We start from the raw sequence: 27,276 nt of genomic DNA, 5'->3' as shown, positions 1-27,276 counted from the left end.
ACCTGGTCCTGCCTTAGGCAGAGTAACAAAGTGATTATTTGTGCCAGACCATATTAATCATCATGAGAGGTCCCCTGCACAATCCACGTGCCTCCCAAAACCACACACGTGATCTCTGGCGTATGGGCTGGGTTTGCTGAGGTGGATTTCTTAGAAGTCTGGATTTCAACTTTGTGGCCGTTTAGCTATTGCTGGATGTTTCAACATTCCATTACCTTCCTTTTGGGAAGAAGCAATCTTTCTGCTATTTAATTATTTCAGGAAACCCTGTGGTTCACTGATGTGAGCAGAATTCCCCACTATTCTCAGCGCAAGCACACTTGCCTCTAACCACGCAATGGCACGCACACACAGAGGCATTCCAGTTCAGAGAGTTCTGTGGTTGGCATATCCCTGAAGAGACAGGGATTCCTGTGGGAGCTGCAGGAGAGGTGATGGAAGAATTCCAGCTTCCTCTTAGAAATAATTTAGAGGGGAAGAAGAAGGAGATTCAAGGGATTTTCATCAAAACTTACCCATGGAAATCTTCCAGGGTTGTTTTCTTTCAAACTCAGAATGAAAACAACCTTCTGTGTGCACTCGAATGATTTCAAAATAATTGCTTTTCAGTTAAAAAATTAAATGTAGAAACAGGATTTTATTTCAATTATTTATGAATTTATTATTTATGTTATGCTGGCAGCAAAGACTTGAAAGGTCCTGTAGCAGTACAGGTCTGTTTCAGATGAACCTGAGTTAGCCTATGTGTATTTTGGGATGGAGGCAAGGAAGGTTGTAGATTTGGGTCCAGAAATAGTGAGGTAGGAACAAAGGCAAAAAGCAAAGGAAAACCATACTTACTCTACATATCATCATTTAGACTTTACGTGATCTAGTAGAACAAATGCTATTTCTGGGTCATTTTTGCATGCACAAAAAGTAATACAGGACCTCTGTTCTTATGAAGTTTGGTAGAGGTAAGATCATTGAGATCTTAAGAGAAAAACAGACTTTGTGACACTTGTCATACTTATCAGCCAGTTCTCTCAAGAACATTGCACTGGATTTCTGAACTAGCAAACTTCTGTTATGTAAATACCTCTCAGATTGAATCCCTCTGTATGCAGCCCTCTGGCCCTTGCAGTTTCAGATGAAGTTGGCTTGCAAATTTTTACTCATTTCTGGATTGTGTTTAGTTCAGAATTATGTTGATTTACTGGGGGAGCTCAGCAGTGAGTATGTAAGGTAGTATTAGTGTTTGAAGATTTTTGGGAGCATTAGTGTTTTGTTGTAGCATGAACATTTGAAAGGATTTTTGCAAATAGAGGGTGCTTCATCTGAGACTGGACCTGATGATTGGCTTCTGCTTCCTTCCATGGGAATGTAGGAGATACTGGTTCAAAGTTCTGGTCCAAACTGGGCACAGCAGTGAGTTGACCTTGATCCTCCCAGCTGACTGCACTAACCAGCAGACTGCTCTTTTGGAGCTGAGTATGTATAGAATATTGAATCAACAGACAAGAAAAATGAGGAACTTCATGCCTCTAAATGTTAGGGAAATTCTTTGCAGTGAATTACTGCTTGATTTAAAATCAGAACTTTGTTTCCTGCACACAGACCACACAATTTTCTGGATAGTTGGGCTTTTCTGGTCTCTGTATTTGTCTGTTTCCTTTCTACACCATCTCTCAGCCATAGAAACTGTTCCAGATAAAAGGCTGGTTTTGGTTTTTTTTTGTCAAAACTGGTTCATTCCCAATAAAAGTTTCTATGAACTGGCATATATGACTGAAGAACTACTTTGTTGAAAAATTCCCAATGCTTCTAAATTGTGGGTTACAAATTCCTCTATTTTAAGGGGCAAGTTAATTTGCTCAGGAGAAAGAAAAAGAAAGTGAGTCTGGGGATGCCAAGGGAGGTTTTTTAAACTATTCCAGAATATTTAACTAAATCTTTAAGACAACTAGAATCATAGAATCATATATTTTGGTTGGCCTTCTGTATAATATAGGAAGCAAAAGTACCGATGCAGAGTTTTGTGTTACTGAGATTTCAATGCATTGTATGCTGATTCAGCTGGATGTAGTAAGATAGATACCTAGAGCATTAAATCCTTTCCTTGCTCATTGCTCCATGGGATCCCTTTGCAGGATTTTTTCAAGTATAGAATCCAGTGGGATCTAAATAAAAGTGTTTGCCTTTTTTCTATATTCTAAATATACCTATATTTATTATATGCTACTGTTTTTACACTGCTGTGTAAGTCACTTCTTTCTTACTGCTTCAATCCTCTGCCTGTGTAGTAAGTATTGCTGTCTAAAAAGTTTTGCAGTGCTAACTCCTGCAACATTTGCAAGCTCTTAATTTTCTGTAGTGATGTTTCTAAAGATAGCCAAAGATAGATGGGGAAGGAATAGATTTACTGGGGGAAAAGGACATCAGACCCTCCCATTACTAGTCCCACAGAGTCATGCACTGTCACTTATATGGTGATTTTGTGGCTGCATCCCCATCAAGATGGCAGCTGTTTTGGTACAAACACGTGTCCTTCTGCATCACTGGTCTTGCTCCCTGCTGTCTCTGTCTCCTGTGTTACCCACTCCTGGCTTCATTATGTTTGCTTCCATACTAGGTCACATTCAAGTGCTCTGTGGCAGTTGTGCAGGGGCATACAGCATTGGAAGGGGTGCTGCTCTTCGGCAAAGAGCACTTTTACATCTGCGAGTGCTTTGTGTTATCTCCTCTAGAAGAAGTCTATTGTACGCGTCACTGCTTGTCCAGGTAAGTCATTCTTTCCTCCTAGAGATCTGCTTGGGTAACTTCAGTATTGGCACATGAATACCTAGAATTTGCACAGACTAAGAGGGGATTTCAAGAGGGCACAGCAAGAAGTTTGCCATCCTTTCCATCTGTTCACAGAATTGTTTAACATAACTAACATAGGTGCTTGTTCACAGGCTTTGGAGCTGCAACAAGAAATCCCAGCTCCAACAGATGGAGATGGTGGGCAGTCTAACACATAGGTTGCTGTTTTTCAATTCTTTTAAAGTGTTGTTAATGTTTCTGACTGGCTCCCATCTTTTATTCATATGGAACAGTCATTACAAGGGCCTTTAGCTTCATTGTCTCATAAGTTTTTTGTTTGTTTCTCCAAGACAGAATCATAATTAATATTTGGCACACTGCTATCATCTTTGACTCATGATTTATTGAAACTAATCAATATTGGTAATGAGTCCGTTAGACTTAGCTCTTTGCGCATGGTGTGTGCTCATGTGCAAATCCCAGTGGGACAGTGAGTAACTCAGTGTTTTTACTCCCTGACTGTCTGCTCTGCATCCGATTCTTACTAAGTCCAATATCAGTCAATCTGATCAGCTGACTTAAGAATTGATTAGACTGGGTCTGATAAAAGATTAGGTTGTTTTTCTAAGGGATTTGCTATGGACTAGGCTGTAGATAGCAGTTGCAGTACATGTGCACAATAATGTAATAACTAATTGCTTAATTATTAGTTCCAATTAATTGCTGTTTATAATAGCTGTATGTCCATATGATGCTTGCTCTTGACCCAGGCTTTCAGATTCTCCCACCCAGCTCCTTCTTTTGCTGCTTCTCAGACTTCAGTGTGTGCAAAACATTGCTGTCTGCCTATTTGCATGCACTAAAATAATTCCAAACCTACCTTTAGTCTCCACGAGCTCTTTATTTTATTTTGAGAACTAATACAAAATCTGCCTTCAGTATTTAGCTTTATTTTCAATTAATGTATGCCCCAGTTGATCTCGTTATCTCTTAGTACTTTTATTCTTCTTTAGGGAGGACTTGGATGTTCATGAAGGCTCTCCTGGTCTTTTTTGCTTAAAATTAGTTTTTCTTTATATTTTTCTCTTCCAGCATCAGTGATCCATTTATTTTCAACTTATGTCATAAAGATCATGCTGTGGGAGATCAGATGTGTTCCCGTTATTCATATCATGATATAAAAGAGATTCATCTGATGCGCTTTCTTCTGCAGGTAGGAGCTAACATGCTTGGTCATTTGAGGGATAGTTGCAACAGCAATAATGATATGTGACTGAAAACTACTTGCACAATTTTTACTAAGACTGCTGAAATTTCTTTGCTTGATTTCCAAAATGCTTTTGCTCCCATCATTGCTTCACTAGCCTTTGGTAATACAAACTCCTTTCTAGATTCACCAGAGTGTTTAAGCGTCCTCACAGGACAGGTTGGCTCATTAGTTATAAGGCTAACAACTAATCACAGCTGTTCACAACTTCACAGTTTATCTCAATGTTTTTGAAAGTAAGACTTGAAGTCAAGTTCCTGTGTTTTGATGGAAGCTCCCAGTAAGTTCCTGACTTTCAGTAATACTCAGCTCCCACAGACGTCAGTAGTTTTGGACATTGGTGGATTATGGGTATGTGTAACACGCTTACCCTGAGCTTCTTGGAATAACTTTCAAGTTGTGCATGTAAGTCAATAAATGAGTCGTAAATTGGAGCAGAGGATTTGAATCCTCTGTGTCTGCTGCCCTACGCAGAAGCTATTCATAACCAGTGGCCCGGTACCCTTTCAGTTTTGTCTGGTTTAGATGAGCCTGTGGTGAGAATCACAGAAGAATTGTAGCTAGAGCTCCTTGCTCTGTACTTGCTCTGGAGGGTTTTGGTACAGTCTAAAGAGTAATTCATAGATTTGACAAAAATATGGAGTTTTGAAGCAGCCATAACTAGTTTGAAGCAGCCATAACTAGTTACCATTGTTCTGAATCTGTTTTTGGAAGGCTGAGATTCAACAGAGAATTAAGAAATCATTTGGATAATTGAAAAGTTGGAGAAAATGGGGCTAATAATTGTTTTACGTCATGTAGTATGGCACTCAGCCGTGTTTTATTTTGCATATAATTATGTATGCAAAATGGACAATTTTAGTAGGTGAGACTTGCTGCAGGATATAGCATATCTCAGTGGCTAGGTCACTCTGCAAGCATGTATAGGAATGTTAAGTCTTGGTCTGAGTAGCTGTATGAAGCTTATTTTCTTACATCACTAGTGAACAACCTGAACAACAGAACTGCCACCTCTTCTGTTTTGTGAATAGCATCAAAGTTGCCAGTAGAATCTTGCCATCTTCTCATATATTCACGTTTGTGTATGTATGGATTTTTTTAAACATGTGAAATGCAAATGTTTTGTGTGACCCAAAGTACAAAATGGAGATGAGCAAAAACAATCTTTGAATAGGTCTGGGGCAAAGGCAGGGCTTGTTGGTTTGAGGATTTTTTTGTGGCTTTTTGGTTGTGGAGGTTTTTTGGGTTTGTTTTTTTTGTTTGTTTGTTTATTTTTGCTTTGTTTCAATGAATGAACTGAAAACTCGGGTATCTGTATCAAGTTCTCAAATTATTGCACTGGGACACTATGCCACAAATTGCTTTTGAAAAAATATTGCAGAAAAAGAAGAAAACTGATTCCTTGTGCTTTCCCTGTGGGACAGATCGATCAGCTGTTTAGGCAGCTCATGTGCCTCAGAGCTGATCTCCTGTTTGTGCACATAGCCCAGCTCAGAGCAAAAACTGTGAAACCACATGGCCCAGTTCTGTAATGGTGACACATGAGCAGACTTGGTTTGGAAAGCTGAGCTTCAGAGCAAATGCTGCAAGCTGTTTATTGCCATAGTTGTTCTCAGATTACTTTTCTGCCTTATACTTCATTTGTGAATTGTGTATGGGGCAGTTGCCATTGTGGTGTTTTTCTAGGTTTGTATTGCACCTGCTGCATTTGGTTTGAAGTTCATGTCTGGGTTCACAGACACTACACGTTATTTATAGTTTTATGTGACTGACTTTGGGGAAAAAAGGACGACTGACTAAGTAAATAATAGGTTTATATGCAAATGTCCAACGTAACAATGTGTGGAGTCATGGAAGAAAAAAGGGGGCAAAGTTTTCAACTTTGAAAGCTTCAATGTTAAAGCTTCAGTGAGAAATGTCGTAAACTCTCCTTCCTCCTCTGCTGCTTCTAGTCAGGAGAAATTATTTTGGCATTTCTGTTGAGCTCACTACTCATTTAGAAACCGGTATGGTTGCTTTCTAAAAGAAATGCTTATTTAGTATCCCCTCTTCATGTTCTCTTTCTCACCTAATTAGAAGTTAGTGCTACTAATGTCTTGTTAATCACACTGAGATTTCAAGATAAAAATGCTTCAGAAGCAGCAGGAGGAGACAGGTGATGGAACCAATATCTGGAGTTTGGTTTTGCTTCTGAGAAGCATTTAACTCCTGGTGAACCCAGTAGGACCATTCCCACAGTTCTAGAAACTGGGAATATTAGGCATATTTTGCTGTACTTCTTCACACTTGATACAAAGTCAAGGCCTTTTTTTAAAAGCCCTGAATAATTGAACAGGCCATGGTGAACTCTTTGCAGCACTAGGCTTTGCTTTGCAGCTCTTCACACTGTGAATGATTTACCTTTGCAGGAGATCGCCTTGGAAATATTCTTCAAAAATGGTTACTCCAGATTTCTTGTCTTCCATGACAGCGACCGAAATCAGATATTTAAGAGGTAATCACTACTTCATAATAACACGGGAACACTGAGGTGACACTACTGGTCTATCACCCCCATTTATCCTGACTTCAGATGCCTGTCTTGTGCTGCTCCAGGGGCTTTTTCTTCAATTGCAGCTCCTTGGTCTTTAACGGGTTACACTAAGCTATGAAGTTTTCCTTTTGCTGACCTGGGAATTCTTCGAAGCATTATATAGCCATTGATTTATCAAGGGAGCTAATGCATCTGTAGGACTCTTCTAGCACCCAGTGGTGTGTTGTATATTCCTGCATCCCAGGAAACTGCAGTTGTAGCTGTGCTGCTTCCTTTCACTGAGGTGAGAGCCACTTCCTTCTCACCTCACAGTACTGGGTGAAAGAAGGTTTCTTCCTGCTTTCTTCCAACACACAAACTGTCTGTCATTAGATTCTTCAGGAATAAAATGTTTTTGTCTCTCTGACTCTGACTTTATATCTTTGGTGTGGAGTTAACTTTTAACAATGGAATTTTTGTTTAAAAAATATTTCTCCTTATGTGCTTGTCTTGTTTGATGGAACGTGAATGTAAGATTATGAAGTGATTAATTTTCACTTTGCTTTCTAGCATTTTTTTTCCCCACTGCAGTTCTGGCCTTTATATCAGGTTTACTTTCACTGTCCCTTACGCAGGAAAAATACTTCAATAACTGGTATTTTCTGTGGTAAATTCTACACCATGGACTGAGGATTGGTACTGTTAATTTTTGAACAATGATAGCAGTTCCTTCTGCTCCTGAAATCTCTGAACAGTTTCTAATGCAGTATTGCTTAAAAAGTCAATGCAGATTTATCTATTCTTCCTTCTATGCACCTTCCTGGGTGCATAGTAGCTGCATAAACTGTGTACTTCAAATCACCAGGTTCTGCCCCAGAGCCAGCTGCTTTGTTTAGCCTTTATCTTTGTCTCTCATCTCTGACAAACATCTCTTGGGGAAATCTTGCAGAGGCAGAGATAATGTTTTGATCCTCAGCTGGCTATATTGCCCGTCAGTTGAAGGTCACCAAATCTATGTATTTCAAGGGTTTAATACGTCTGACATCATAAACCCCCAGTGAAAGTACATAGGAGTGGCTGAGACATGGGTTGGTATTCCCTTCTGCCATTTTTGCTGGTAAATATCTGAGTGGGTGTTGTGGTTTAACCCCAGCCAGCAAGTAGGACCACCCAGCCACTCCCTCACTCTCCCCTCCCAGTAGGGTAAGGAGAAGAGGGAGAAAAAGGAGAAAAAAACCCTTGTGGGTTGAGATAAAGACAGTTTAATAGCACAGTAACAGAAGATAAAATAATAATAATAATGGTAAAAGAATATACAAAATAAAACGATACAACACAAGTCACTCTCAGCACCTAACGACTAGTTGCCCATCCCATCCCAAGCAGCTATCACAGATGTCTGTACACCAACCAACCCCCATTTGTATACTGAGCATGACATCTATGGTATGGAATATTCCTTTGGCTAGTTTGTCCTGTCTATGCTCCCTCTCAGCTTCTATGGGAAGCTGAAAAAGTCCTTGACTAATGTAAACATCACTTAGTAATAACTAAAACAATATGTGTATCAGCATTATTCTCATACTAAATCCAAAACGTAGAAGCTACTAGAAAGAAAATTGACTCTATCCCAGCTGAAACCAGGACAGTGGGTTCTCATTCTCTGGCTTTAATTAATAGAACCTTAAACCACATGATCAGTAGTCTGTAGCCCTATACATCAATTCAAGGCCCTATTTGGGAAAGAAACTGCTTTTATCCAGCCCATAGGCAACTCCTTAATATTAAATGTATGCTTTTGCTGTGTTGTCTTGCACCTTTGTCCTGGGTTCAAGTTTCAGTGAAATGCTGTGGCGTCTTTCAGGAAGAAAGTTGCTGTCAGGATGTGACATAGATTATGTACATATGTAATGTATACAGATAACTATTTAAATAATTGTAATGTGACCTTTCATATTTCCTATAGATTTTGCTCTTTCCAACCTGCTTTGAAGTCAAAGGGGATAACAGAGAAGTCCCTGAATATAAGGTAAAACAAAACATAGGAAATATTGGATAACTGTAGATAACAAATGCAATTTTGTGAATAAATTGCACCTTAAAAAAACATCTAGAAACTGACCTATTTGTGCCCCCTATTTTAAAGATTCAAAGGTGTCCGCAAAACTCTGAAAAGCATTCTAGTGTACAGCATCCACAGTATGAGGACATGAAGAATGTGTCGAGTAGCTGACTGTGCGTAGTTGATTGATAATTATTATCTCCTTAATATGACTTTATTGGTAAACTCTACACAGATGGCTAGTGTGGGAAAGAGACAGGCAGTGAGGTGAGGTTAGAGCTAATCCATAATGCCTCTGCATAATGGCCTCTTTATTGTGTGGTTAGGGCAGACAGTGATAGATGTACACATGGATGTTTTGGCATGTTATAGTGGTGCTGATTGATTGTGTCGTGCAAGTTAGAGATCACTGCACCCAGGTGAAGCACCCAAAATCCCAGATAACTTGCTTATGCAGAATGGCCCCTTTAAGCATGAGCTGAAATAATATAGACGTAAGATAGTGCCACTGCCGAAGTAATGATCCCAGAAAAATTGTGCTTAAGTGGAAAGTTCAAGAAAATGACCCCAGTGGGCACACTTCTCTTTAACAAACTCCAGTCAGGGAACTGAAGGACTGAGGACTTGATGCGTTTACTTTTCCCTCGTTTGAATGCTGGAGCCACTTCTGAGTCAGAAGAATTCAAGAGCAGTACAAGGGGCCCCTTCCCCATCTAGGGAGCAATGACCATCTTCCATAGCATGTCAGGTCTTCCTCTACCTGAGACAGGAAGGCAGGCCAGACTAAGCTCTTTGCCCAGACACACGATTAATAATTGCACAGCTGAAGCATGGAAAGAAGAAATTACTATTTTGAGGTATCATATGACATTGAGGTAGTAACATTTCTGGAAAACTCTGTATCAGTTTTTGCACCTAGTCCATAGGAATAATACACAGGAGTTCTGACTCCCAGGCTCTACTGTAGCCATTTAAAAAATGATAATGGGCTGTTACTGGACAACTGAGTACTTTGCCCCTGGCACTTTATTCTTCATTTAAATATTCTTAAATGTTTGCTATCACCATATGTTACTATGACCACAGCCAGCACCTCTTCTTGTGTCATGCTTGACTGCTTTTATAATCTGCTCATTGTTTGTACCTGTATATTGCCGTTTGCAGGCTGCCAACAAACTCTGCCCTAGGGATGTGATTTGAGCAAGTGAATGTGTGTGCTCAGGTGCACATGTGCATGCGCCCATGTGAACAGAAAGCTAAAAGTACTGTGGGGACACCAGACCTGTTTTTATCAATTCACCAACTGATTCTTGGATCATGGAAAACCGTGACTCTTCTTTTCTTATTCACTGTTTAAGTGATATGCCCAGGACCCTTAAAAAGAGGAATTTTTTTCCCTGCCCCTTCCCCCTTCTGTACCTTTCTTTGAGAGAAACTCAGAGGCAAACAAAACACAATGAGTGTGATGAGTAGTGATACTGATTATGTCATGCGAGTTAGATATCACTGCACCCAGGTGTAGCATCTGAAATTCCAGAGAACTTGTTTATGCGGAGTCTGGCCCCTTGATGACAAACAGGATCACTGATTGTTTAGCTCTAAGCATTGTGTTTGCACTGCTTAGTTACTCCTGAGCATAACACTTGTGTCTGCTGCCTCTGCTAAATTGGACCGGGCTCATGGTTTCTACACTGATAGTGCCTGTCTGAGATTCCCTGAGGGTCTGGTGGCAGCCACCAGCAGCAGAAGGTTCCCAGGTCTGTTCCTCCAAATGGCATTTGCTGAGACTAGTTTAACTGTGTCTCACTCTAAAAAAATGAACAGGACTAATGCTTGGGGCTCAGTGGTGGGAGTGGAGAAAAACCTATCTTTTTGAAGATTCCTTCACTGAACACGTGCATACACATAAGAACAAAAAAAAAAAAGCCCAAAACCCAAACATGGAGAACGTGTTGTATGAACAGGCCCAGATGCTAGGGAATAGTCCTTCCTTTCCCAAATGCTCCCTTTCCCAAATATACATCTGTTTTAGTTGTTTCGGATTTAATTTTAGAGACCACACAGATCTGCTGCTTCTAAAACTGCATATATCTTTAAAGGAAGAGAACTGCAGGAAAAGGGAGGAGGAAGGAGGTCAGTTTTTTAATAGTTAGGGCTGGACTTCATGAGACATGGTCTGTGGAGTGACTTTGTAGATTTCAAGGATGTTCCCTTCTTAATCTCCATTCTTCTTGGTTATCCTTTGCAGTGGAATTGGGTGTAATGAGCGAAGGGAAACTTGGCTTCTTTGAGGGGCTGGGTGTCACATTCTTTAACTTGTTCAGCTTGTCCCTCTCATCCTGACACATCTTCAGGCAGGAACAGCACAGGTCTTTCTCTTGTACCAAGTGAAGCGTTTCTATGCGTTTGATGGAGTCGGTATGCTCTTCTTGCTTTGTTGAATCAGGGAAAGGGTTTCCTTTTGCATTCAGTTTCTTGAGCTTGGGGAGCATTTTCACGCTGTTTGGGATGGTGGTCAAGGCGTTGTCAAAGAGACCTATCTCTGTAAGTTCCTTCAGGGCCCCAAGACTGGTGGGAATACTGTCAAGACAGTTCAACCCAAGGTTGAGAATATGCAGGTTCTTGAGAAGATTCAACTCTTCTGGCAGATTTTTGGTGGTGAGCTTGTTGTTGCATATATTCAGGTAGAAAAGGTTCTGAAGTGTACCTATTGCCTCGGGCAGCTCCTCGAGCTGATTACTGTGCAGGTCCAGCCAGCGCAGTTTCTGGAACTTCTGGATGCTGCTTGGAATCTTTTTTAACATGTTTCTGCTCAAATCAAGTTCATCCACATCAGCCAGTTTCAGAATGCACTTGGGGAAGGTGGTGATACCCATCTTGCTTAAGTCAAGACGGCGCCCTCCATCAAAAGATACCCGGATGGAATTTTTGGCAATTTTCAAAGTGATCTTCTTCCCTTTTTGACCTTTTCCTTTCCCCTTAGCCATCTCTCCACTGAGAGACAGACAGACACACCAGCCTCTTGATGAAGTGTGGGAACTCCAGTAAAGCCTTTGAAAGCAGTAGCTGTTACTTCCTAATTAAAAACAAAATAATCACTCAGTTATAAATTAACATGTGACCTCTGGACTCTTCAGAAGTATATTTTTAAGGTCAGAAATTTTCAACCCTGGACCTGCACCTCTGAAAGTTCTTCCTGAAAGTATTTTGAGTACGTGAAAATCTAATAATTTACAATATTTTTTATTGCATTCTAACACCTATGTTGCATTACAGGGTGAAATTACAAGTGGGAGGAATTTGCTATCTTTCATCCCTAGATACTAATTTGAGCTCAGCATGTAATGAAACTGAATGAAATGTGTTATTATCCATCAGCAATTTGAGGACCTAAGCAAAACATATTGTGAATTTAAACCCAGTCCTTAGGGACTGCACTAAAAGAAGCTATCCAAAATTGTACTTATTCTACCAGACCAACAGGTTGCTTTCTTTACAGGCCTGGTGTCTGTTGACAGGTTGGTTAAACATCCTGTTTAATGGACCTGAGATTTGGGCTCTGGACACAGTTGAAAGATTAAATATTTAAAGCAAATGATTAAGAGTCTCTGTTTTAACCAGGACCTCAAGAACATAGTGGGCTCCCAGATTTGCCAGGACTGCTTGCAGTTCACTCCTCACCTGCAGGGCAGACTGCAACAGGGGGTCTGCGTCAATGCTGCTTAATGACATGTTAAATCGGGCCTAGGTAAGTGTCTCCTGTGCTTTCAAGGACAGACTCTGGATACTCTAACATTGTCCTTCCATCCTTGCTGTGGGACAGAAGGACTCCCACTGCGGAGGTACCCTGCCCTCAAAAAATGCGTGTAGGTGTTCTGGTCAGACTTTTGACTCATATTGGTTGGTGCTCAGCATGTGCTATGTGCTTTGATGAATTGAGGCCTGTATGAGTAGTAGTCCACTGTAGTCTCGGGTTTGGTGATCGATCTCTCTAATCGAAGGCCATCAAATACAGGTGCTAATTATGGCTAGTGACAGAGGGAATAGGCTGATTCCCTGGAAATGGATGACAAAGTCCTTCCCAGCCAGAGTGCAGAGAGGTGCATGGGTTACAGCTGGCTAATCTCAGGATAGTCTGGGTGCTCTGGCATTTAATTGTGAAGAGTCAAATCGCTCCTTTGATGAATGGTTGTTTGGGACAAAATATAGATTTGTCTACAATACATTTCCCTATTAGGAAGGCTTCATTACAAACCCTTCAGGCTTTTTGGCTATTCATTAATCATGTGCAAATACATGAAGGGGAAGCTCAGGCTACAACTAAGGCATCGCGGCTCCTTTTCAATTACATGCCATAGCCAAAAATAATGCAAAAGCAAGGGGGATGTCTGCCACTTACCACCCACCCTCCCGGGAGCTCTGTAATGAGGCAGATGCTTCAGAAAATCCTGGAAGCATCATAGTGGGGTCAGTCTTGCCTGGAGGGTATGTTCCAAAATTGAATCTTTGTTATTTTATGTAAAAATATTTAAACACAGTTAAATCTTTCTGTCTGTCACTCCCATGTTTCTGTCTCTCAGTAGTACTTACAGGGCCATATTACTGTTAAATCTGAAGGCCTCTCAGTCTTTGCTGTATTTAACTTTACAGTGCTCCAGGGTAAGTACTCCACAGTGGAAAATTAAGTACTTTTTCCACCTTTGTTGATGTTAGCTTAAATAGTTTGCCCAGGAGGGGGTAGGAAGTTCTGGAGATCAAAACAATAGGGTTTTTTTAATTACAAGTTACTCATTTTAAGGATTTGATGCAATATTCTGGTTGTCAATTCTCTGAAGATCAAGTTCAGCTGCATGGGAAATGCCAGAGCCCTACTGCTGACTCAGGACATCCTAAGCCCCTTACTGGTGCACAGAGAGTGACTACCATGCTTCAGAAAAAGATCTGCGGAGCAGCTTCCTTACACTTTGGCAGGATGGAAAGAGATTTTCTACTTCCTGCAGTTGATGTGAACCCGTTGACTTTTGGGTCCAACTTTCTCTTTGTTTGAATTTTGTGTGGAATGAGTTGACCAAAACATTCAGTGCATTTTGATGAGTGAAGTTTTTCAGCCAAATATGCCTTAAAAAAAATGAAAGGGAGCCTCAAGGAAAAATGCATATTTTTTTTTTCTAAATTCAAAATTATTTCTTTTGAAATGTTTTTAAAAACATCTTTAAAAACTCTTAGAAAGAAAAAAAATCGTTCAATTTCTAGTAATTTTTTTCTTTTAATTTTCATTTACATTCCAAGGGGGAAACTGATCCAAAACAGTTTCCTTTCTTAAAAATACCAGCTAGCCAAAAATTCAGCCTATTTTGCATCTATCTCTTATTGCTGGTTCCCAGTGCTGGTGTCCCTCGGTGCTGTGCCTGCCTGGGAGCACTAGAGGGAGCCTGGTGTAGAAGGTTGAGTGCTGGAGGCTTGTCAGGGATAACAGTAGTTTAACCTTTTGGCTTTGGGTACTTCTCTGTGAATAAACCTTGCCAACTTGTTACAAAGTTTCAACCTGGACCTTTCAGATTTTTAAGAAGTCCAAACGAACAGATCAGTGTAATTTTCCTGAATACAGATCTCTTTGTGTTATGCACTGGATAGTGCCCAGACTTCAAGGAGATTTAACCACCTCCTTTTACTCAGATTTTTTAAAATCCTATTGTGGACCTCTGAGATGCACTGATCAGGAAAACGTGAGTCCCTAGGGAGTGCTCACACTTTCCAAGTGCTATTTTCTTTGGGTTAAAAGTGGGAGCTACGTTTCAAACTTACAAAAAGGTGATTTTCAATCCCAAAGATAGGGATTAGCATTAAAGTTCTGCAGAAACAACCCAGCCCACTAGACAGCTTGAAGGGGATGAATAGCTCTCTTGTCTCTGCATGCTTGTAAACTAATTATCAGTGTTTCACAGGGCTGTAGCTGAGGATAATGGCGCTTACTTAGCCACGTCTCATTTTCTTTCACTCTGCATAAGAGGGTTCCAGTTCTGTAGCCACTGATATTAAAAATTCAGGAATCGCAGGAGCCCTCCTTGCTGTAAATGTTAATTATGCCTGTTTGATCTCATGCTTGCAGTGCATCTCCTGGGATGGCAGAGGGAGAGGTAGATGTGTTGCCCTACTTCCTAAGAAATTATGATGACAAGAGGGAACTCTCTTTACTCGTTTTCTCTAAACCCTCACCCCACTGGCTGGGTTCTCCCTCTGAGCTGCTGGCAAGCCTTTGCCCAAGGGTGGGTCCTGCGTTTCCATGTGATAAGGTCTCGCTAAAGAGCACCTTGACTAGAAAACTCTGTCCCTTTTTATCCACACTTGGTAAAATCTTTGGTCTGGATTGGGCTTTTGAAAGCCCAGGGCTAACCTCAGAGCTTTAGCAGTGTTTCACAGACCAAGAGCTTTGAGGGATGACCTGATACAGAAACGAATAAAAAATGTACGTCAAGGGCATCATGCTGTCTGTGGTGCTCTGTGTTGCTGGGAGCTGCAGGGAGGGAACAGACCTTGAGCCATCAGGACTAGGACTGTCAGCCTCTCTCTGAGGCAAGGGAGGATTGGAGATTGCTCCTTATCTGCATTTAAGCGCTTGCACAAGGCCCAGTCATGAGCCATTGTAGCTTAAGCCTGTCCTAAGGATATCTGATCCTAGAAGAATACAGATTTGGACCCTGATCATTCAGTTCCTTCTACCTGAACCGTTCTTCTTCCTTTCTCAGCATAGGGCTGGCAGGAGCAGGACAAGCCTTCTGCCTGTGACACTGTCTGGATGTTTCAGGATCTCCTCTGTGGTTCTGCATGTTCTTTTCCTCCTGTAGGTTGCTGCTTCCTACTTCACTGCACCCAAAGCTGCATGGAGGTTGATCCCATCTTGAACTAGTCTGTGAGAGAAGGTTCCTCTGTCTCTCCTCCTGGAAGTCTGTGCGTTGTGGAGCAGGCTTGCCAAGCCCAGTGGAGCTATGGATGCCCTGCAGCTCTCTGGGGACAGGAAGGCAGTGAGGTGGCACATTCTAATTCACCTATGGAATAGCTCTATGGAAATACTTTCATATAAAGCTTAAAACCGGCATTTGTACAGTGAATGATTTTACACGAAGCCAAGCAGTTCCAGCTAGGTTGTGTTTTTATTTCCCTGCTTACAAGCCTGTTACCATTTCTTTTTGTTGGATACGACCTGTTGTGGAAGAGAGATTAATTCACTGACTATCTTAAATGCAGTCTCTTGCTAACAGGCAAGTTTAGACTAAATCCTGCCACGAGCAAATAGAGAGAGAGAGGTTTCCTTCCTTAATTTTCTTACTTTTCTAGATCACTTCAGAGCAAGGTCACTTATAAAACCAAGGCCCACCAAGAATAAACAAAAATATTGTTTCATCTTAACAACTCTGCCAGACTGTCCCCATGCATAAGATCTTACCGGCTAGCAGCTAGGAAGACTTAAAAGGCGAGGTATAGATGTCACAAGCTGCTTGTTTTTTCAGTAGTGTGGGATGAACCTTCGTGGTCTGTTACCGTGTAGTCGTCCTCTGTCTACTCTTCTTTGAGTAATGAATTAGTCTTTCAGTCTGTAAATAAACCTGTGAGTGGGGAGCAGAGGACAATTTCCTTTGCACAGTCCTGCAAACGCTGAATCATACTTCTGTGGTGGAAAATGGCAGCCCTTCAAGAAACTTGTGTATGTGAGTGTGCAGGGAGGAGGAGGAGTGGCAAAAAGGATTTCCCCAGCTCCAAGGTCTCTCTATTCAATTCTCCTTCCACAGCCTGTGAAACTTTTGTTCCTAAGCAACAGCAATGCTAGGTCCCTGGAGATCATTAGCATAATGTTTGGTTCCAGCATGCAAGTTCAAGCTGGAGGGAAAAGAACTGAACGGCACACAGTGCCTGAAATGTTAGATTTCAAATTATGCAGAAAGAAAAAGCATCTGGACCTGGTTAGAAGCTGTTTGTCAGCTTCTAACATTGCCTTAACTGTCCATTTTAGTCATTTGGCTCTTTCATTTTACTTGGCTATAACACAGTATGAGATACTTGTATGTTTGTGTTAAAACTCACCACATTTGTGATACCAGCCTTAGCACGTGCCGGATCGGATAGATAGAGACACAGGCTCATTCGGGAGTGCAGTAGAGAGGATATGAGCTGCAGTTTATATTCATCTATCTGTGACCCTTCGAAACTGCAGTTGGTACAACAGTTTCCCTTTGTAACATGTGAATTTCCTGGAATTTGTCTTTATAATGGGGGCTACCAAGCTCAAACTTTTAGTAACTGGTTGCAATAATTTCAAAATAGTATCTGGAAAAAAAAGAACTATGGAGGAGAAATAGCTGTGTGTTTTGGGGTAGGTATTGTTCACAGGAGATGCAACATTGAGGTCCCTCTCGTTGATAATGGGTCTGGGATATTATTGGCGTAAAGAAGCTGGTAATGTTGATGTGCTTGCCTGATTCTGGGGTTGGAGATTGCATTCTGCTCACCTCAACAAATTCACTGAATTTACTTGATGTTTTTCTTCTGTGACCTGAAGCATGCCTGGGTGCAGTATTTCCCCAGTTGAAATGTTACCCCTTTTTCTGGTTTAAGCCTGTGAATACACACGGTGCAGTGTTCTGTATTCGAGGGAGATTCTCCCTCTCTAGCCCCTTCAAGAAATCCTACTTCAAGGAACCCTGCTTTAATATTATACTTATTTGTAAATTTTGTATTATAGTTCTATTCTTTGAGCATAGAGTAAGAATACCCAGAAGGTAGACTGGTACAATCAAACAAGGAGGACTCTATACCTTTATTCTAAAGTAATCTAACCTAACACTTTTCTGAGGTTTGAGAAAGACTTGACTGTTTCACAGGGAAAGCTGACATTCCTTTTGGCCTCTTCTTTCCTCTTTTAATAGAAGGACTTGAACCTAGGTTGTGACTTACCAGGAAGGGGATTTTCCTCACAATATTTTTGGTAATTGCAAAAATTTTCTAAGAAAAGTGGTTTTAGGAGAGCCTTGGCACTGTTTTGCAGACTTAAGAAGTCTGGAGGATGGAAGACCAAAAGAAAATGAAAGCAGCTTTGTGAAGTCTAAGAACCCAATTAACTTTATTGGAATTTTAGTATTAATTTCAGTGGGGGCAAAATCTTATCCTTTGAGATTATCTCATCTGCAATGAATCTCCAAATGGGTTGAGGTCCACCTGTCTCTAGCAAATGGAGAGCACTGGCTATCACAAGAGTGAGATCATAGTCTGATGTTAATGGAAGAGGGATTAATAAATCACTTATGTATAGTGTAGCCAAAAGTAGATCATCATTAGTACATATCATGCTTAGATTCTGCCATGGCTAGTGCCCTACAAATACCTTATAGATTTAGATATAGATGGATATGTAGGTACTTTTCTTGACTTCACATAACTTCATCCCCTCTTGAAGTTTAGTTTTACATTTATAAAACACTTCTCTTGTTTCTTTTTCAAACCAGCCTTTGATTATTTATTTATTTTTAAATGCACTTACTGTGGTTGAATAGCTGCAGTTGATCTGCTTCGAGCTTTTGCTGTGCTGGCTAGAGAGGTGTTGTCTGGAGGAATGCTGATTGATTACCAAGGAGAAGGGAGGAATGGGCTTGAGCTGCCTGTAATGTGATTCATGTTCTAAGCCCCTCCGAGTCAACAAGGGAGAATACAGAATTCCAGATCTCTGGGGTCTTAGAGGGAGCAGCCTGCCTGCTCCCCTGAGACCCAGAAGGAGGGCTCTTACAGGGGAGTGGCTACGTTTAGCCTTGAGTATTTTCATGAAGTTGTGGACTCGTCAACCTCTTGGAATTATATAGCAGCTGCCAAAGTCAGCAGAGAGAGGATTGGCTTGACCCTTGTAGAGTCTTTATTAGCTGTTTAGGGCTTGTGACAAGCAGAGCAAGAGTTCCACTAGAGGGTCATAGCATCCCACAAGTCAACATATATTATGTATATTTGCATAATATACACACAAACTGGCCCAGTTTATTCTGGTGTATAGTATTTTATAATGCTCCCACTTTAAAATGTTGGAGGACTGATGGATTGAGCAGGTTTGTACATTACATAATCCCCTGCTTTCTAACTCATCCATAAATCCAAAATAAACCTGGGCAGTTTTAGTGAGTCTGCCCCTGTGGAAAGGGAAGAACCTAACCTGATCCCCCTGTGACAAACACCCTAATCCAACCACACTTCAAATAATGCCAGGAATCCTGATCCTGTTCTATCCCTTTGAGATACTCTCTGTCAGTTCCAAATGTCTGTTGGAGACCTTTGCCAGTGGGGCAAAGCTCTGTGAAATCTACGTATAGTGTGAGAGGGCTGAATTGTCATGGGTAAGTGCTCATGATACATGTTTTCTATGTTAAAATTCCTACATCCTTGGCCATGTGTAGCTCAGAATCAGCGTGCAAACCACTGGAACTCTACTCTTGTCAATAGACTTTCTTCTGATTTACAAATTAGACCATCATATAATCTATTCATTTTTTTTGGACAAAGAGTGAAGATCCTATTTTCCCATACCAGAAACAACCTTTTTGTTTTGCCTGGTTTCTGTAAATGTAGCCTATCATTGTCAGGTTTCATATGCTTAGCAGGAGAACTAGACAAAGCGTGGGAGTTGTGGACCATGAGCTGGAATTAGTGCTCTGTTTCACATTTGTTCATGGAATAGGTTATTACTTAAGTTATGCAAAAACCTTCCCTCAGATACAGACTCTTCTCTGAACAGAGTGCCTAAGCAAGGAATAAATTACTGTGTTGAGTAACCTGTAGTGTTTCCCTTTCCGTACACTATTAACTGGTCCAGGAGTGAATAGGCGGTAAAATAATCATAGAATGGTTTAGGTTGGAAGGCACCTTAAAGACCATCTAGTTCCAACCTCCCTGCCATGGGCAGGGATACCACCCACTAGACCAGGTTGCTCAAAGCCCCATCCAGCCTGGCCTTGAACACCTCCAGGGATGGGGCCTCCACAGCTTCTCTGGGCAACCTGTTTCAGTGTCTCACCACCCTGACAGTAAAGAATTTCTTCCTTTTATCTAATGGCTCATAATCATGAGGGGTAGTTTACAAGAATTTATTACTGCAAATTCAATAAAACTGTAATAAATATAGACCTTTCTGATATTTTATTAAGATCTTTGACGCTGCTTTAAGTGTAGCTTTGTGGCTTTCTAGTGTGATCCAATACAGAGCACGAGTGCAAAATAGCAGCTAGTTATTCCTGTGGCAGTTTTATAATCTATGTCTGAACTGATTTTCTTACACTTCAGGAAGTCATCATTCAGAAGTAATCCTGTCTCTGAGCTGGCACCTTAGGATTAGTTTTAAGTTGTACACTCAAAGGGAAGAGCATCTCCTACCACCAGTTGTGTCGTATTACGTCAGTAACCCTGTTTACTTTGGCAGATCAAAAGTTTCTTTAATCAAGAAGCTGTCACTTGTCTCAGTTTGGTCTCTAGGAACTGACAAGAGCAAGTCCATGACCTTCAGATAGTGACATACCTTCTAGCTCAGTGTAGTTGAAATGTTACTTCCATTGGCTCAGAACCTTTGACCCGTTCACATTTTCAGGTGAATTCCCCTGTTTAGAATCTGCCTTCAGCTGGTTTGGTTTTTGTTTAAAGTTTCAGTAAAAAGTTGCATTTTGAGAGCAAACAAAGTAAAAAAACTGTATTTACTCTATTACTTAAATATATATATATATATAAATGGCAACCCATTTTTTAAGGACTACGTTAGTTTCAAAGTGTTTTATGCAAAAAGAATATCTGTGATATAGAGACTGAGACACCTCTGTTTTCAAGCTAGTATTTTCAGAATGCTTCAGAAAGGGATGAGCCTTTGAGAATAAGGCTTCAGAATAGAAACAGACAGCCTTAATGGTACCTGTCACTAGCACTCTAGCTCTACAGTGGGATGAGACCAGGAGCACAGGCTGATTGGCAGTGTGGCTTAGCTCAGAACAGCTGAGGAGGTTGCTGTCCCCAGCTGTCCATCTGCCTCTGCTTCAGGGGCATCTTCTTTGCCTGTGAGTCAGCTTCTGAATTCTTGCAGTATACCATGTGGTATCACCACCACAGTTTGCAGCAATATCTTAAGGCAAACAGAATCCATCCTTATCACCACCACCCTACTTCCTTCTGTTTTCTTTATTCGATATCATACTTCAAGTGGCACTTCATTCAGGAGCAAACTGGCAAGTAGCTGAGGGAGAGTCAGCATGTCACAGGGAGAGTGACTGACAGTGATAAATTCATCTGCCATCTGAAGAAAAGAGATGTTCATCAGGCAGAGCTTTGCTTCCTAGTGAAAGCAGTAATTAACTTTTTGTACTGTGCAGCGCTAACCTAACTGATGACACTCTGATTTTGGAATTATTTTGTCAATGATGAAACCTCAACATTCTTCTAGTCTTGGTGTTCTCTCATTTCTGTGGGATGAGAGCAGGGGGCACAGGGAGCACAGATGTTAGTGTATTGACTTTCTCTTGTTGTTCTGAAGCAGGCTATTTCAATTGAATGTTTGTTCCCTACAGGAAACACTCAGGAGGGGAAAAGACAATGCTCCAGAAGTGGCAGGTAAGCTAAATCTTGGCTGCACATGGTTAAGCCAAGAATTTCAGCACCTGTCCGTGTGTCCGCATGCAGATATATGCATGTGTATGTATGTACTTCAAGGCCTGAGCTGTTCTCTCACTGCTGGAGGTGAGTTTATTGGCAAGAGGAGCAGAGTATTTACATGTGATTATTGCAGAGGTTTTGCTTCTCCTGCTGTGGAACATATGGTGCTACTGTCTGGCAGATTAAGTGTGATTTTATGCACATTTTTAAACTGAGACCAAAGAGAGCCCCCTAGTTGAGTGACAGTTCACAGGTCATCAGTACATGTAAATCAGGTCATCTCTCATTTTCCTAGAGGTTTTGCTGAGCTGAGAGATGCATTTACTTTCCTGTACCCCTGATCTTGGTGACCCAAGAGACATTGAAGAAGTCTATACCTTCTTGTTTATATGTAGCACTTTGTGCACCCTTTTCTGTACAGGCAGTTGTCCAGGATTTTCCAATATACACATTGCATGCATTTGGCTCACTTTTAAATTGAGAAAAAGTGCTCTGTTATGCAAATACAGTATAAAAGCACTGTATTTACTGTGCTTTTACGGTGATTACTGGCAAATGCAAATGGTCTGTCTGAAGAAGAGCCAGAATGACAACTCAGATTCTGTTGAATGGATTGCTGTATAAGAGATATTGTGCTGACCTGAATGGCGATGGGTGATTGATTACAATGTTTATAATTCTTGTCCTGGTGGACCCAGGAACCAGAGGGCTCTGAGGGTGCCTTTGAGGCATGGTTTTCAGGGGTGGAGTTACAGAATTTTAATGCTTATTTCCTTTCCCTGACAGAAGAGGGAGATCAGCAACTTTGATTACCTCATGTACCTGAACACATTGGCTGGCCGCAGCTACAATGATTACATGCAGTATCCTGTGTTTCCATGGGTCCTTGCTGACTATCACTCCGAGGTCAGTGTTTGCTGCAACATTCTGTACTTTCTATAATAGCAACCATATGAAGGTTTGTTCTATGATGCCATTGAAGCAGAGGGGTCTACACCAAAGGTTCAAAATTTGAGATAGTTAATTTGAACTGTATTGATTCTTCTAATACTGTACTGGTTAGCCTTATCTTCAAATTGGCATGCTGAGGATCACATTTTGCCTCAGAAAGGTGGATGAACATCTGTTAAATACATACCTAGTTAAGAGCAGGCTGCATTGGCTCAGCAGGTAGGCAGGGACAGGCTTCTGTGACCCTTGACAAGGAGGTTTGGACAGAAAAGCCTTGAAAGCAATTTTCAACCTGCCAGGTCCTTTATTTGTGAAGCTCCTTGTACATGCTATCCTTTCAGTGGCACACACTGCCACTCTCTTTCCAAGTCCCATCCCAGTTCTGGATCAGTTTTAGTACTGAGTCTATGGCCTTCTTGAAGGTAAAACTTCCAACACAGCCTTGCTACTATCCAGTGTCACTGAGCTAGTCATGATGTCTAAGACTCAGGGATCTAAAAATCCACCTCTTTGCTGGTTTTGCTTTTCAGACTCTAAACCTTACTAATCCTTATACATTTCGGGACCTGTCAAAGCCCATGGGAGCACAGACTATGGAGAGGAAACGCAAGTTCATCCAGCGCTACAATGAGGTGGAGAAGAGTGAGGGTGAGTGTTTAGGAGAATAACTGACAGTAGAGGCTTGAGTCCCCTCAGGCCTTTGGGCGTGCTGGTGAATCCCTTGGAAAAGGTCACCCAAAAACTTTCCAGAGCTGTGGCTAGGGAACCACCACGCCAAGGAGATCCTCTCGCTTCTGGGTGCAAACTGGTTGAGGATTCAAAGAGAAATGACTCCTGCAAGCACTGCCTTATGTGCCTTGTACTGCTGCTTTGGTTCTCTTCCCTTGGGCAGGATGAGATGCTACAGAAAAAAGCAACGTTCCCTAGAGAAGACTGCTCTGTTAGCTAAGCTGCACACATTAGTCTTGTCTGTTAGCTAAGCTGCATGTAGAAGACTGCTGCACGCAGCTTAGCCAACAGCTACTGTAACAAAAGGAAACAGCACATTGAGGCTGTTGACCTCTGGAGATCAAGACCTTTTTTGGTACTAGTGGAGAAGGGGATGGTCTGATAAGTTAAAGGCCTTATTCTTCAGAAAATGAAATGTGGAAGGCAAAAAAGGAAGATACAGAGATGGGAGTGACTGTGCACATTCAATGCAAATATGCAAGGTGTGCTTTTGCTCACAGATCCTTGAACACATCTGCTTTAAAGACCTGCTCCCTATTTAGTTGTGCTGTGGTAACTAGATGCTATGGGCTTAAAATGGTGATATTTTGCACTGAAATCTGATTTGTGTCCAATTTCCAGGAGACCTGTCAGCCCAATGCCATTATTGTACTCACTATTCATCAGCAATTATAGTGGCATCTTACCTGGTCCGAATGGAACCATTTACCCAGACCTTCTGTTCTCTGCAGGTAAGGGGGCAAGAGAGCTTCCCTTGTACACCTTGTCTTGAACCATGTAGCATGTTATAGTGGCTGTGTAATGAAGGGGGATTAATTCTTTTGATATTTTCTGTATACTCTGTGTGGACTCTGGGCTTACTGAAGGCTCTATGCTGTGTCTGTTGAATTCAGTGAACACATCTTGATGGGAGCATGATTGATGCCTGATGAACTTGGGGTTTTTTTCTGAGGGGGAAGGATTATTTAGTTTTGGACCTGTGATGCATTTTGTGAGAGCTGAGGTATATAAACACCTAGATGATACTTTACTTCCTGTCTGAACATAAGCTTCTGACTTTGGGGCAGATGAGAGTTTCATGGTAGGTATTCTAAGCCCAAGTGCCCATATGGTAATGTGACTACAGGCAAGCACTTGGAGCTGGCTGTGATGGCATCAAGAGCATTCCTGGGCCCGATGAGGACACACGGGTTCTGGTGGGTGGGGAATCATAGGGATCATGGGGTCTGCTCCCTGGAGAAGTGGAGTGAGACTACATAACTACATCCAGTGGTCCAGAAAGAATATTCTGGTTTAGCCTGTTCTGAACTTGGCAGTGTTTTACAGTGCCAAAAGCACTCACCATGGAATCAAATGTAACGGAAACTGAACTTTGTGTTTACCTTTTCCAGCTGGTCAGCATACAGGGCAATAAAATTTCCTGACAGCCCTCCTCAGCAGGCAGTTGGTGACACACAAGCACAGACACTGGAGCTGTAGCAGACAGTTGTTACCCTTATTTCTGTAATATATGTTGTGTTATAGCAGGGTCTACCAGGAGGACAGGTCCTCAAAAGTGTATTTTTTAAGGGGTGTCTTGCTGAAATCTCCCTGTACTTACGGAGCAGTGTGAGGGAGACAGCTAGGCCAGAATATTCCACACTCAGAGACTGTTGTATGTATGGTGAGTGTGCTGGTCTTTTTTCTTTTTCCTTTTTTTTTTTTAATGAACTAATACAAATAAAGTGCTGTGCTAATTAAGTAATAAGCCCTATGATATTGGCTGTTACCAGCAGTAGCTGATGGGTTAGTGAACCACCTGAGGCAACGGTTACCATCACACTCTGTGAGCCATATGTTAGCTGCAGTCATGAATGACTATGGAGCAGTTATTTCTTGTTGTAAACAGCAAAGACTGCTGTATTTCACTGGCACACTTTTCATGCATAACAAGTTCCCAGTCTGAGTAGCTGCTTTGTGGCTGTGTTTATGTGTGATTAGCAGGTAACCGTCATTTTTGTGGGGATAGTTATCTTCAAAGGCTGCTGAGACCTGAAGAACTCAAAATTTTGTCTGGATGTGGATCTGTTGAACTTCTTCCATTCTCATTCTTTTGCTCTTATGTTGCTGCATGTTCAGCTGAGCTTTTTGCTGTCATTTCCCCAGTTGTCCTATAGAAAGTTAGCAACTGCTAACTGTGAGGAGGTGCAGTCAGGCAAACAGAAGACCTGAGAACTGTATCATCAAGTCAAGAGCAGATTGGAAAGGAGTACTCCCAAACTCAAGACCTTGGAAGGGTGCTGAGTTGGGAGCTGTGCAAACTTCTCAGCATCTTAAAAAGCTATGCAAACTGCTGGTCTCAATGCACATTACAAGGAAATGTAACAACTTGGGTGCACTCCTTGTGAAAAATTGATGTTGGCATACCATCCTGTTTCTCAAGTCAAAGAACTTATTTGCGCTTGACCACAGAAGAAGGCAGTGAAAAAGTATTGCCTCTAGTAAGGGTACTGTGCAGCAGTTTACAAAACCTTATTATTTCACATTTTATTTAAATGTACTCAGATCTGACTCTGGAGAAAAGTGTGTATGTACTTTGCATATTGTACAGGAATGGATGAAAAACCAGCTCATCAGATAGGTGTTGGATGGTATCTTCCACTTCACCTTACTCATGTACTTCCTAGAATTCCTTTCAGGAATTTGTCTCAGCTCCACCAACAAGCAGCAAATTTTTCTGTATTTAGTGTCTTCATTGGAAAAGCATTCTAGGACCCCATGCCCTCCATAATTAGTGACACTTACTTTTGATTCAACTTAGATTTTATTCCCTTTAATTCTTATCCCACTATTGCCTTTCAGCTAGCAGGCTGATCTTCTTTCCTGGTGTTTACCTCTCAGAGACCTGTAGAGAATAGGGTTCTTACTCTTGGGTCACTGACTCTTAAGCAGTCGTTTAAGCACTGTCTGCAGGTAATTACTTCCCACCATCTCTGGGCATGTGGTAAGTCTTTACACCTTTGTAAGCATCTCTTAGAAACACTTTGAGGTCTTTGTGTTTAAAGCATCGCCAAAGGTCAGTGATACTTAGTTTTATAAACACGGAAAGTTCTAACTTCTCTCTAGAGATCACTTTGACTAGTTGCTTTGTATATACCGTGCTGAATTGTAGTTTTAAAAAGCGTGTTTTTCCAGTATTCCTGATGACAATGTAAGGCCTCTACTGAAAGGAAAGAAAACAGAAACTTACTGTATCTAGGTCTAGAAAAGCCGTAAGAGTTTGTCAACTCTAAAGGCATAAAGCAATTCTTGATTCTCTTTTTCCCTTTCAGTGCAGTTTTTGCATTCATAGAGAGAAAACTCATTAATTCTGATATAAATATATGCAAATAAATTTATTAATATAGGAAATGGGAAAATCAGTTATTGCTTCCTTTATAAATAATACAGGCTTAAGTTTTAAAGATATTACTTTTCCCTAAAATGAATTAGACAGCCAGGGAAAAAATCACATTTTTTCGTGGTGGTAATATCTTTAACCAGATTTGTCGCGCTAACAGCATTTCCTATGTATATATTATTTTTATTTAATACAGGTAATCTTTTTATTACAAATCATATTGTTTCTCAGGAGATTACCATCAGCTCTCATAAAAGCTGCAAAAAAAGATGAAAAAGCATCAATCACCACCAGACACAGCGCGCTGTGTGCAGATTAAATATACAAAGTCCTTTAATATGCTTCAATGAGATACTTGTTAGCTGTTGATTTATTTATAGTCCTTCTTCTACTCTGTTTTAATTTCAATTTGAATTTGACTCCAAGGGTCCCTGCCTAATAATGATCAAGAACAAGATGACCTTGTGCATCAGATTAACTCCAGCTAGGCTTACTCATGTGATTAGCCACTTTTTCACTCAGTCCCTTGAGTGGGTGTGGGAAGGCTTCACAATTGTCAGTGGTATAAGGAAGAAGGATATAAAATACAAGGAATTAAAGCAGAACTATGCTGTCATTTAGAGATGAGGCTGGACCAAAAACCTGGTCAGAATTCACCTCAGGGGAAACGGTGACAAGGTCTTTCCATCTGGAGTATGTGTTGGCTTTTAGTGGGAGTCTATCTCAAAAGCAAGCAAGGAGATGTGGCTTCAGAATTTAGGGTTTATTGACTTCTGTGTTTTGATAGCTTATCCATGAGGGTAGTTTCACGTTGACAAAAGATATGGCAAATGTTATTTCTTGACTTGCAGTTCCCAGACTTAGCAGTTTGTAGATCCAGAGGAGTTGCATCATAACTGTGCATCCAGGGGTCAAAAGGGCAGTGGTTT

General features: G+C 41.1%; 2 protein-coding genes across 2 annotated transcripts in view; one reads left to right on the top strand and one right to left on the bottom strand.

The window, feature by feature from the left end:
- WDFY4 (WDFY family member 4) overlaps positions 1–27,276 on the top strand; it is a 135,849-nt gene that overhangs the window by 82,723 nt on the left and 25,850 nt on the right. Inside the window, exons 43-50 of the mRNA XM_009888816.1 lie at positions 2,612–2,760; positions 3,877–3,997; positions 6,460–6,545; positions 8,530–8,592; positions 21,204–21,246; positions 22,075–22,194; positions 22,770–22,887; positions 23,590–23,699. Coding sequence (XP_009887118.1) covers positions 2,612–2,760; positions 3,877–3,997; positions 6,460–6,545; positions 8,530–8,592; positions 21,204–21,246; positions 22,075–22,194; positions 22,770–22,887; positions 23,590–23,699 — 810 coding nt within the window. The remainder of the gene's footprint in view (positions 1–2,611; positions 2,761–3,876; positions 3,998–6,459; positions 6,546–8,529; positions 8,593–21,203; positions 21,247–22,074; positions 22,195–22,769; positions 22,888–23,589; positions 23,700–27,276) is intronic.
- On the bottom strand, positions 10,824–11,612 carry LRRC18 (leucine rich repeat containing 18). Its single transcript, XM_009888779.1, has one exon. It carries the CDS (start codon positions 11,610–11,612, stop codon positions 10,824–10,826), a length of 789 nt encoding a protein of 262 aa, XP_009887081.1.

This window comes from Charadrius vociferus, unplaced genomic scaffold, assembly GCF_000708025.1.
Source record: "Charadrius vociferus isolate BGI_N301 unplaced genomic scaffold, ASM70802v2 scaffold436, whole genome shotgun sequence".
In the NCBI taxonomy this organism is placed as follows: domain Eukaryota; kingdom Metazoa; phylum Chordata; class Aves; order Charadriiformes; family Charadriidae; genus Charadrius; species Charadrius vociferus.
Note: the sequence above shows the minus strand (reverse complement) of the source record. Positions and strands in the feature narration are given on the sequence as shown.

Coding starts and splice junctions, on each gene's coding strand:
- LRRC18 (XM_009888779.1), bottom strand. CDS start 11,612: ATGGCTAAGGGGAAAGGAAAAGGTCAAAAAGGGAAGAAGATCACTTTG.